The sequence below is a fragment of the Clupea harengus genome, chromosome 8 (assembly GCF_900700415.2).
Source record: "Clupea harengus chromosome 8, Ch_v2.0.2, whole genome shotgun sequence".
NCBI classification, from domain to species: Eukaryota; Metazoa; Chordata; class Actinopteri; order Clupeiformes; family Clupeidae; genus Clupea; species Clupea harengus.
This window is the reverse complement of record NC_045159.1, coordinates 20,839,648-20,852,973: the sequence shown is the minus strand read 5'-3', so window position 1 is coordinate 20,852,973 and position 13,326 is coordinate 20,839,648. Positions and strand designations below refer to the sequence as shown.

Below are 13,326 nucleotides of genomic sequence, written 5' to 3'. Positions count from 1 at the left end.
CAAAACAGGAAGCCATTTTTTAGCCTTGTTTTGAAATCTAAAGATGAATCATTTCAACGGAGGAATCATCTTTCATTTTTTTTTTTCCTTTTATATAATCCGCCAAAAGCTGGACTACAGTACCCACAACACCCTACTCCACTGGGGTGAAACATGGCATATGGTGGCAATGTGAATTGAATTAATAACTGGGTAGCTGATTATAGAGCCGATCACATCACCCTAAGGGCAAGAGGTGAGAGAGGTAGATGCACCCTGGCTTCTGACAACAAAATGCTACCCCTTTAGAAATGTCAACTTTCATTATACCTATTAGAGGTGTATCCAACGATGGAGCGTTTGAGCTTTTTCTTTCTAAAAAAAAATAGTGATGAAATGCCAGGCAGCAAATGGTTCATATATGGCCCTCTTTAAGTCCAAATGTCAAGTCCTAATCTGCCACCTTGACAGCCCAATTTCATGGCTGCCTGACTGCAAATGTCTGGCATCTTAAGTGGCTGGGGCCACAGTTCTTTTGGCCTTCCGTGGCCAATCAGATGCCACTAACCCACAGGAGGTAAACACTCCATCTCTCTCAGCCGCTGGCTCTGGGATGGATCAGCACCAAATCTGGGCCGCTTCAGGGCCAACTCTGGGCCAGAGAGGTGGATAAGGGCAAAATAGACTAACTGAATTCTGTGTATGCCCATGTTTTGGAGTAAGCCGTGTTCTTCCACTATTCCATCAAGAGAGGGGGCAACACACCCACGCTCCTCTCAACAGGGATGAACACAAAAGACAGAGGACGCTTGGACAGAGGACGTTTGGACAGCGTCTGGCCAGCTCTCTCATAGAAGTCACTACAACAAGATGTATCAACAACCAACCAACACACACACACACTGACACAAATGATGTGAAATACAAACACTGCTGCCATCTTAATCATAAAGGCACTAACCTTTTGACCTTTTCTGTCTGCTCTGGTGCAAAAATAATGCGGTATTCATACGTAGCAACTCTTAGCCGCAGACACAATATTCACAAATCCTCATGTGATAGTAATCCATCCATCCTTAAAAATCAACAAAACTGAAAAAGTTCAACAACAATGAGGCTCCTATAATCTAATACTAATATTTTGATTTAACTGATTGTGACCAAGCCTGTAGTTTGTAAAGCCGACACTGAAAATGAAACACAAATATTATATAAATAAATATATATTATATAAGCACTAGATGATTACAAAACACACCATTCAGTGCGTTTCTCTCTCTCATTCTCCAGAGCCTTAACCACTTGGCAATTACTTCAGTGGACACCCTTCTCTCTGCCGGTGGCTCCACAACATCATTATCTCTCTCTCTGCCGCTCCATAAACTATGTTTATGCTCCTAGATTAATTCAATTAGGTCTTTTTTAGAGAGCATTACTGGCAGGGCAGTCCCGGTCAGTTCTGAGGTCAAACGCTGGCTGTGAATGTTAAAGCGGCCGCCTCCAAACGCATCACACAGGCTGTTACCTCCTGTCTTTCTCGCGCAGCTCGCTAGTTCCTCTTCAACCCCCGACGGGCCGGTTCTGGCCCCCATCCGGTCCACAGCTGGCCAGGGCTCAGTGGACCTGAGCCACAGCCGGTCCAGCCTGTGCTGTTGTGTGGGTCAAGAGTCACATTTATTTGTAAAGCACATTTAGAGAGAACAGGAGTTGTTCCAAAGCGCTTTACAGTCGAGGTGAATAACAGAAAAAAAGAAAAAAGAAAAGGGAGGTAAACGAGCAAAAGCTAAAACTGTAATATAAGTAAATAATAATAAGTAAAAGAATTAAAAGTATAAGAATTAAAAGCAAAGATTTAAAAAGTAGTAAAGAGAAATGACAAGAGAAAAACTAACAGATACATGAAGCCATATATATGGATAATAGAACAGAATAAAACCACAAAAAGGTGAACTTGACCAAAAAAACATACCTCTGACTGACTAAACGCACAAACAAAAGCCTAACCTCAGACTAATGCAGTGAAAGAGAATGCGTCACCTACTAAAAACCCGGGGAAGGTCATTGTGAGGTTTCAATCTGGGTTTAAAAGTGCCCAAACAGGGAGCATAAAATGGAAGACTGTGCCACAAGGCCCAGGTGAAGTGGTTCCTGGATGGGAGCTGGCATGGCCTGTGTGTGTGGGGGGGGGGGGGGGGGAGACCGAGAGAGAGAGAGAGAGAGAGAGAAAGAGAGCTGAAGCTGTCTGTCCCTGGGCCTAATGGGTTTGGAGATGCCCTCTTAGGGAGGGAAAGCAGACGCCAGAGCTGATTACTGCACTGTGTGCAGCGTCCCGGCAGCCGCTGACAGACCAGAGAGGGGCTGGGAAAGGATCTGAGGTGCGCTCGCTCGCTCTCTCTCTCTCCTCACACTGGGGGATGAATGGATGAATTTTAAAATAAATTTAAGATGACAATAAATGAAGTCTTGGACATCAGGTTGTACAACTGAGACAAGAGAATGTGTGAATGCATGGATGAATGAATGGATTAATTAATTAATTAATGAACTAATGAATGGACAAATGAATGGACAAATGAATGAATGAATGAATGAATGAACGAACAAATTAAAAAATATATAGTCTTCTCTAGGATGTTTTTTTTTTTTTTTTTGAACTGAAACAAGAGAGTTGATATGCAAATGAATGGATGAGTGAAGCTTTGATGAGTGACAGTGGTTTAAAATGGCTGTGATGAGTCATTGGATATTAATCTTCAACTGGAAAGAGGCGGAGGACAATAGATAATCATGCCAATATGAAAAGGCCTGCATTTAACTCTTCACTCTGAACTCAATTTCAGTTTTGGAGAAGGCCTTGTCTCATTAAATTATTCACTAGAAGTGATGATATCCTGTGACGATGATTTCTCCAGCCTTCTTGTGTAGGTCTGGTTTATTCAGTAATATTAAGTAGATTTCTGGATTGACCAAGGGATAATTAAGGGTTTGATTACCGCAATGATTAAGAATTATTAAGAAGAAATTAAAGCTGTCAGTTTCCAAATGAAGGATCACTTAAAACACATTAAGGACTATTATATGATTTCAGGGGAAATTAAGATGAATACAAGTATGTCTTAATGACTTTTAAGAACTTAGAAGCATTTCCTGGTGTTAGATAATGGTGCCTCTGATCTACAGGAGATGATGAATGTGACTTTGCCCCGGTGGTCGCAGGCGGGAGGGCGATCACATGTGGCACAGTGATGGAGAGACCCTCATGAGCAGCACAGCTCTTTAACCCCTCATCTCTAACCCACTCCCTTCAACTCTAGAGGAACCTGAATAACAAGACGGAACATTTCAGTGCCAGGAAGTGACATAAGTGCACAGGAAGCTCTAACTGGTAAACAGTGTTGAGCTGTTGACATCTCTGTGAAGTTTAAAGGTGCAATACGACATTGTGTAGTTTCATGTGTCATTTTGATGTGACAGATAGATAGATGAATCAGTTGACTTACTATAGCGCAACACCTGTTATTCTAAAACAATATAATGTGATTTAGAAAAAAAACTATTTAAATAAAGTTGTGTATTTTAATGTAGGTATGTATTAAAAAAGCACCAGTGCATACTCTGATTTTTTAAATGTTCCTCCGTTTTCTCCATTCGTACTACAGTATTCTATTATCAGCACTATCCTCATTTCAAACTGAGGTATAAAGAGGTACTCCGGCATAATGACATCTGGAAAGACAAGCTGAATTAAAAAAACAAGCTGAATTAAAGGCAGACTAATTATGCCTATTGAACAGTGGTTGAACAGTCCTTGATGGCCTCAATCAGCACCACTTTGAAAAACAGGTGTCGCATGTTCTCGTCTCCTCCTCTCCAATTCACCCACATTGTGCAGCTCAGTACCCCATATTCATCACTACTTCCTGCCGCCTCTGATTATGGGGCATTATTTCCTCAGGCTTCGCTCAGAAAGTCACTGATGAACATGAAAAAAAACACTTTATTTGAAGTTGCCCTAAGTGTCATCCATCGAATGCTTGATTGACTGATTCACTCATTACGACTCATTACGTATGTTTCTTACAGGATTTACATAGGGTTAGGGATGGAACATAGAACAATCGGCACCTACATACGAAAGACTGTTTTTCAGAGCTGTAATTAGTTAATTAAAACAAGGTGAGCCTTCACCATTAGTAACCGTGATCACCAATTAAGTGTGGCTATGTTGCTATACACGCTGTGCTCCCAAACAGAAGAGGTATGCTTAACTAAGAATCAACAGAAATGTACAGATACAGACAGATACTTACAAAGCATTTAAATGAGGCAGGAGCCATAGCTGGTTTGAGCTTCAAGGACAGTGCTACATACCTAGCTAACATAAACAACAGAAGACACAGAGCCAAACAATGTATTCAATTATTCCGGCATCTTTCAGTTAAGTTCAGTATATTCTGTTAGTTAGTTAGCATGTACCTTTAGGAAAATCAGAACAGGACCATGTCTAATTGCGCATTCTTAAAAGGAAGCTCTTCACTATGTCCTCTCATTGAAATGATCATTTCACAGTGCAACGGCAATGATAAACTCATTTCAATTTTCAAAAACAACACAGCAGCTAGGAGAGAAAAGCACAAAAGGATGTTGCCCAGACAGACCTTGCATATTAAACAAACAAAAATCCCCCATGAAAACTCTGAAGACGTTTCCAAAACTACAGAAGACAAAGCTGCTATGTACCATCACCAGAATGTCCACACAGCCATACGAGAGTTCACAAAAGCCAGAGAACCAATCACAAAACAGCCCAGATGTACTCAGACAACTGAACAGAGTTACGGCAAGAGGCGAGGACAAATAGCACAAATTAAACTATGTGAATAGGATTCTGGGTAGGAAATAAAAGCCAGTGCTTTTCCAGATATTATAGCGGCTGGCTGTGTGATTGGGTCTGTGCCAGGTCTGGCCCACATCTCTGCGTGTGTGCGTGTGTGTGTGTGTGTGTGTGTGTGTGTGTGTGTGTGTGTGTGTGCGTGCGTGCGCACATGCCTGTGTGTGCAAGCGCGTGTGTGTGGACCTACACATATTAATAACAGGCTAGCCGGTAATCAACAGGCAAGACAGTACAAACTGTGTGTGCATGTGTGTGTTCACTTTAATTATGACGATAATTATGAGATGAGAGAATGCAATCTAATGAATCAAAAGGGACAGATGAGAACATCTAGGAACAGTTAATAGCTTCATAAAGTAGAAATCGTGATATTCAAGTAAAGATAAAGTAGAAAAAGTAGAAATATTCAAAGCTATTTTTTAAACATATATCATTGTTAGTCAGTTTGAGTATGAAAGTGTGATACCATTATATCTTGATTATAGATACAGTTAAACAATGATTAATTAAAAAAAGATTCACCTTTTGTGATTTAGGTAACAATAATATGTTAAATTAGGCTTTTTATGTGATGACCCTCAAAATTCTTTCAGAAACACCAATGACGCAATATGTCACCAATGATTTTACACTGTAAAGTGAATTTAACATTGAATCAGTTACTGTAAAATTCAGATCCTTCCTATCTTAAAGATTTGTTGAAGGTAGGTTTGTTTTATCTATTTTGCACCTAGTAGTCTTTACATGTTGACAGTATTTACAAATCTAGATGGGTATTCAAATATCTCCCAATATTGAGATCAATCTGAACAGATCTCCAGTTCACAGGGAGAGGCTCAGGAATCAAACAAACAATCGTTCTGTCATTGTACCAGTGGATGTCTTCTCTTAGGCACGACCAGTAAAACATATAGACACGCATGTTGTGCTCCTCAACTTCCCAAATGATTCCAGGACATGGATCTTCATTGTCATCTACCCCAACACCATTGGCTGCAGTGGTGGGTCCCAGTGACATCAGGTCAACGAGGTCCTGAAGCACCATTTTCTTGAAGAACCAGCGTCTCCTCCATCCTGAGCTGATCTCAAGTCCATAACAAGGACAGTCCCATACCCCACTTGCCCATCACAAGGACAGTCCCATACCCCACTTGCCCATCACAAGGACAGTCCCATACCTCATTTGGTCCACAACAAGGACAGTCCCATACCTCATTTGCTCGTTGACAAAAGCAACTAATATCTCCATTTGATTACTCCAGGTCTGGTACACATCACTTGGTAAATCTTCATGGTCCTTTATACTGTGAAGAGAGGTACATTGGGCAGTCTCTGCACCATAGCCATGGCCTCCACCTCATCCTCTCTTACACAGAAGAGCCTCACTGATGTTCCGGAGTCTTTGATGTTCCTATAGAATGCTTCTGCATTTGGAATGTCTTTGCCTTGCCTGACCAACATGTCTGCCATTCTTGTCAGGGAGCCCCCGATGCCAACAGGAGCTCCCTTGCCAAGAGTTGCTTCAAAGAAGCTCCATGTTGCATTCTTGAAACCTTTACGAGGTGGCTCTGGGGATCTGAGGTAAAAGTTCCCCTTCTGTGAATATTGGTTGGCAGGACTGTCACCAAGAAAGTGATTTTTGGACAGTTGGAAATTGTGATTTTACCATCTCCAGGAAAGGGGTTCAGATCTTCAAGAACTCTCAAATCGTTTTATGCTTTCAAAATAAAATGTTGTCACGCCAATAACACCAATGACACAAAGAGCATAAAGATTATCTCTATTAATAAATACTCTATACTTCTACCATCTCCAGGATAGGGTTCAGGTGGCTGGGGGTCATTGGTCTGCAATGGGACACACTGCAGAAGTACAGTGGGGTTTGGCCTTAAACATAGACAGGACACCTGTGTTGAGAGTCACTTGTTTGTGTGACCCCCCCCCACCAATGTTCCGACTGGATCTCTCTGCCATATGTGACATTATAAATTCCGCTGAAATCAACATGAATGAGACAGCCGTTGGATGACGTCTGTTCACAGACAATCCTGTAAGAGTTGTATTGTCATCGTTTGCTGAGGATGTGTTTCTGGAAATTGAAGAGTCTGGAACTGAGATGGAAGTGCATCCTCTATTAACACTATTTTCTTCTTCACTGTTACGCAACTCGTCTTCTCTTCCTCACCACACTCTGAGTGGTTTACTTTGTCAAGGCACCACTGTGTGATTGTTGTCCCTTTATCAGACGCAGCTTTCAGAAGAGGATAAGCTGTGAGCTGACATTCTCTGCATTCGCCATAATGACATTCTTTCAAATTACTGCAGACAGTAGATGCCACCATCTCATCTAGATTTGGACAATTTCAAAGCCCCAGTTTCTGCAGTTTATGAGCCATGTGTAGTAAATTCTCAGGCGTTTTCCAAAGGCATGTGTCTCTGTCCCTTTCATTAAGGTATCTTCCGACAGAAGCTGCTGTGAGTCAATATCTGCCCCTTCTGTGCTACAAATCTTTTCTGCACAATCAAAAGGAAGTTGCAGAGCAATCTCCTTTGTTTTCTAACCTCCTGAACAGTGATGGTGTTTTGCTTGCCGGCGGCTAGGTAGCTAGGTGGGTAGTTGGCTGACATCATCCCTCAGGTAAAACTTTATGAGCTGGATCTACATCTCGTCTCTACCTGTACAACTTCTGTCTCTCAGCTGCACTCAATTTTGCCATAAAAAAATCATAATTGCTTTGAATTCTTTTAAAATCATAATTACTTTCATGACATCAAATGACTATGCCAACATACTGTATGTTTATTTGTTATAGTAAATGAGATACTGATACATACAGTCATTAGTGTTAGTTATCGTTACTGGTGTTTCAAGCAAGGGCCATAACACCAGTGACGACAAATTCCGACGTAAAACTAATTTTCAAAAATGGTGTCAATATCATCTCAAAACTAGCATGATGGAGCGTATCAGAATCAATAAATGATACCAGTAAACACTTTCTCACTAAAACTCCTTCATACAACCACAGACCAAAGTAACACCAGTGACACCAATAAATTAACGACATCGAAAAGTGACATTTTAAAGCAAATGACTCACTTTTTAATAAGTGGAGGGAAACTCACCATGTGTGTACTTAAAAGTCTTATGAGTCTCTTCTTTGTTGACCTTTGATCAAAGAAGAACTTCATCAAATCATCTTATGTTCTCAAAATAAAAGTTTGTCACGCCAATAACACCAATGATACAAAATCAAGGGACAGGCATAAATATTATCTCTATTAATAAATACTCAATTTGGTCTGGATTTGTACACGTTTGTTAGGCCTTGTACTTATGCATAATTGGGGATTCTTTTTTAGAGAAATGTATACTTCAATAATACTTAGCAAATAAATACCTCTACACTCCACTTGGTAAACTAAGCAAGGTGGACTGATGTTTGTTCAGGTACAAAGGAAATTCAAATGAATTTGTAAAAATAATGACACAACCATGTAGACTTAAGTCGTGGTCATCATTCTAAAAGAGGTAAGTACATTATGGCCGACCAGTGCGGCTTTTTAAAGTTTTAAACCTTTTCCATGCTTGAAAAGTGTCGGCACTGTATGGTGTTTGTCACCATATGTTGAAAATAGCAACTGGGTGAGGAATTGTAGATACTAGTTCACAGTAAGTTATAACACATTCAGTTATTCATGCTTAAATCAAAATAATACAGTCCTGTTGCTCCTGACTTTGTCAAATATGATACAAAATAACACGCTATGCCAGAGGGTCTGGTTATTTATGGGGAAATGTACCTTTCTTTACACTGTGCAGAGTTTGATTGTATAAATACTGAGACCCTGCACTCTGTCTGGCATTTTCTTGTGTTATGTACAAGAAATTACGAGGTGACTGACTTGAATAAATTCTGAGCTTTCTGCCTCTACAGACAGACTCAGTTTGTAGCTTTGTGTTGTGTGAAAAACAAGTCCTTTAGACGACTAGGTAAGTGATATCACATTATCTGAATACTCTATAGACTGTCAACACACCACAAAAGACATAAAATATGCTGGAATGAGCAGGGGTAGTTTAAACAAAGAAGACAATAAGTTGGAAGAGCAAGGACATTTCCTGTAGGCTACGCACAACAATCGTCTGTATGCTACTGTATGGGAAAGCCGGATAGGCAGCATCTACCAAGCACATAATGAATTGGGAATATGCGGGGCACTTTACACAATAGAGCCAGGATATTTCGTTCCAACTGTGTCAAACAGATCGGATGGTAATCTGCCACGATTCATAGGGATTAAAGTCTCATTACCCCCGGCCGTCTGCCACATGGGCCCAATAGTTCCGTATTTACTTCACTCCGGTGTTGCATAAACAACTTGTCAACACATTACAGTTTCCCTAGTTATTCAAAAAAGCGTAATACAATTATGACAGAGTATAAACAATATCGTGTCCATTACTCACAGCACAGCTAGGTTACAGTGTATACAAAAAGGGAACAAAGACGGGCAGAGAGTCAAAACCATCCTTATTTAAATATTCATAAATTCGTCCACAGTCCTTGGAAGTTGACATTCTATTAAAGGCCATCCAACATGTGCGTGACTACAATTTTATACATTCTCCTGGCTGACGTCTTTGCAAAGAAAGTGTTTGCAACAATTAGGTTACCTAACGGTCGTCTCATTTACACAACAGCATTACTCTGCCTGGGATAAGACGGAGGACACTGACGACCTGTTGAACTTCTTTATTTTGAATCTCTGAGACACAGCGTAGATGTTAAGCCTGGTCAGCAGGCATTACGAAACAAACTGTTTTCTTGTCCGGGCATTTATTTTTGTCAACGTGAGTGTCACCAGGTCAGCTCGTTCAAACTTAAACCGCTTGCACTGAGGCTACTACTACTATCATAGCGATGCCTCCAAAATGCACGAATGGAATGTGTTTGAAACACACGCACAAAGAAGTACAGAGAGGATATCAGTTAAGGATTCCACCGTGTTTACGAGTGTACGACTACACTTTTGTATTGTACTGACCTGGCCGTAGAGTAACTCATAGGCTTCAGGGGCAAGGAGTGCAATCTAAAAGAAGTCAATTGAAGAGAGTCGTAATCCAACAGTACAAATTATTAAAATACATTTCTTACCTTGGCCATATATGTTCGTCACGGAGACCTCGATTGTTAGAATTAAAAAAAGCAAGTGGAACTGGGTTCCAAATTTAACAAACATTTCAACTGGAATCTGTCCTTCGATTCACAAAATAATATGTCCCCGGGTCAAATAATTTCCTCGATATTTTTTTTTCTCACACTGTCCGGTGGATATTCTCAACAAACAACAGACAGCTCTGCAGACCCGCTCGTTTAAAACTAGTCGTCCAGTAAGCAAACGCGACGGACGTAAGAGGAGAAATGCATCGAACGTTTCATCCGAACGCTCAGTAAGCGGATTGCCTGCTCCCTGTGCTGTCAGCTCCTTCAAGACAGCCCACCGCTGACGTTCCAGCACCGCGGACAGCTCCTAGCGTCAGCAAATGGAACAACTTCTGCTCTGCAAGGGGAAAAAACTTGGCCGATGCCATGGACAGTTTGATTTTTACAGCGTCACTATACAACGAGTCCTCTTTACAGATAATTTCAACCGTAGGTAAATACAACGATTACTGAAATATGTGTGGGCTGCATTACCAACCAGATTGGCAAAATGTTTAGATTCAGATTAAGGTTGGCATAGCATAGCTGTTAGTCATACGGATGTTGAGAAACTCGTTTAAAAATCATACGTTCATTTTCTTTTGTACCATTTAATGTATAAAAATCTGTTTTACGCTCTAAACCCTGAGCGTCACTTTCTGTGTAAAATGCCTCGCCCACACTCTGCTTGTCTGCTTGTGTGTGTGTTTATTTTAGACAGACGTTTTCCGTTGAGCCATGATTTTGCTAATGGGAAAGCCGCCAGGGCGACTAATGAAAATCAAGCCCGTGAAATGAGATGACCAATATCATGAGGTAATGAAGCGAGCGTCAACAGCAGAGCGTTAGAGTATTAAGATAATCTTGGATGGCATATCGTAAGGACTTCTAGAACCGACCACAAAGTTACAGCGAAGGCTACACGATGAACGACTCAATCTACTTATCTCGGGAAAGAAGGCAATTACAATGGTTAACGACACGATCAAAGAGCGGAAAATAACATGCATTAGGGGTCAGATTTACGGAACATATGAAACACATCTAAGACGTGGCTATAAGGCGTCCCCAGACGACAGGGCACATTTGAATTCAACAAGCCGTCTGTTTTCCCTTGCATTGTTCATGTTGAAAGCATGACAGAACTCAAGCCTTCTAATGACCAACAGCATGAGGTCTGCGAACCTGCAGTAGTTTGCCTTTGACTATAGTTTTACGTAATGTTAATGTTCTCATTTTGGACAGCATTCAACTCATGCAAACATAATGCAAACATACATTGGGAATTGGATTGTGTGTTGCATATTCATGTGCATTGTGTGTTGCATATCAGTTAGAGCATTTGGGCTGCCAAATATGGCAAACTGTACAGCTAAGAGGTATGGAGACGGTCACAAACCCAAATTCACACACACACACACACACACACACACACACACACACACTTTCTCTCCTTCCTGTATTTGTGTGTAAGAAGGAGAGAAAGACTGTGTGTGTGCATGCATGTATGTTGCATGCCGTGCGTGGTTGTGTGTGTGTGTGTGTGTGTGTGCATGCATGTGTGTTGCATGCTGTGCGTGGTTGTGTGTGTGTTTGTGTGTGTGCATGTGTGTGTGTTTGTCTGTGCAGCATGCATGTGTGTGTGTGTGCGTGTGTGTTGCATGTGTGTGTGTGTGTGCTCTCTCCTAATCTTGCTGCCTAAATTGAAACACTCCAGGCTCTGTGCCCTTCCCCGGTTGCTGGGCTTATTTGTCTCAATAAGCTCACGGCACAGCCTCACCCAACTCTATTAAAGCCCACTCTCTCTTGATATGAATACATTTCCATTAGCCGAGCTGAATAGCTCACACGCCAGCTCCTTATGAAGTCATTCGGACGGCACGCGCCATCTGGTAGCAGGGGGGGATTGAATAATGTTACCTTTAAAAAGGGATCCATTTGTACCACCAGGCTGAGAGAAATAATCAAATAAAAAGAACAACAGCACCCATGCATTATGTTCTGCTCTGCCATTACTGAGAAATGCCCTGCTGGGTAAAAGGGACCAGCATTTGCAGAGGGCGTATTTAAAGTGTTTTCTATGGCATGAACAATCTTTGCCTTCGCCTCATCCATTCATTTTATATAACAGGACACTTCAGTGGCAGTTATGCCTTACCTGTGGTCTATAAAGCCCAAATTATAGAGTGAGAAAAAGCCTCATTCATTTAACGATTTATTTGACCCAAAGCAACTGAAAGTACAGGCAGGATCTGTGTGTCAGTAGTGTGTGTGCTCCATGGGAATGGAACCCATGGCCGTGTGGTTGTCTGCACCAGGCTCATACATTTGAGCTGGGGAAACAGTCTCTGTGTACAATTCTACTCGCTGGGTAGACATGTGCTGTTGACAACAGCTACTCCTAGTTCCTAAGGATCTGGCCTTGGTCTGGTCCAAAGTTTTTGAAAATCATTTTGTTTTAAATTTCACTACATTCAGTGAAAAGCAAATTATTAACAACTAAAAAAATAAAGGTACTTCAATATACTGAAATGATTATGAAAACTATATGCAGCATTATTGAACCGTTCCTCATTTCAGTGAGCTGTATGATGCTGTATGTTAACCTCTATTCTGTACACTCCTGGTCTGATTAGGGTCTGACATTGTTTTCAGGGTAGGGGGGTTAGGGGGGGCATTAGAGGCATTGCCATCCGTACAGTCAGGCCTAACACCGCCCTTAGCAGCCATGCTGAGGAGGCGTCTCAGGACAGCACTGGCAAGCAAGCTCACGTGCCTCAGCCCTGACCGCTCGCGTTCATCAGCTCTGACCACTCCAACATCCAAGCTGTGACTCACACACTGCCAACACACACCACACCACAGCACAGCAGCTCAGCCGTAGCCGGACACACACCACAGCACAGCAGTTCAGCTCCAGCCAACACACACCACAACACAGCAGCTCAGCCGTAGCCGGACACACACCACACCACAGCACAGCTGCTCGGCTCCAGCCAACACACACCACACTACAGCACAGCAGCTCAGCCGTAGCCGGACACACACCACAGCACAGCAGTTCAGCTCCAGCCAACACACACCACACCACAGCAGTTCAGCTCCAGCCAACACACACCACAGCACAGCAGCTCAGCTCCAGCCGGACACACACCACACCACAGCACAGCAGCTCAGCTCCAGCAAACACACACCACAGCACAGCAGCTCAGCTCCACCAAACACACACCACACCACAGCAGTTCA

The 13,326-nt window shown here is 42.0% G+C and overlaps 1 protein-coding gene across 4 annotated transcripts in view; it reads right to left on the bottom strand.

Moving 5' to 3' along the window:
- Nucleotides 1–10,374, bottom strand: part of sez6a (seizure related 6 homolog a) — a 109,504-nt gene extending 99,130 nt beyond the window's left edge. For all 4 annotated transcript variants that reach the window (XM_031572280.2, XM_031572281.2, XM_031572282.2 and 1 more), the window contains exon 1: nt 10,033–10,374. In XM_031572280.2, coding sequence (XP_031428140.1) covers nt 10,033–10,117 — 85 coding nt within the window. In that variant the 5' untranslated portion in view covers nt 10,118–10,374. The remainder of the gene's footprint in view (nt 1–10,032) is intronic.
- Nucleotides 10,375–13,326: the final 2,952 nt, after the last annotated feature.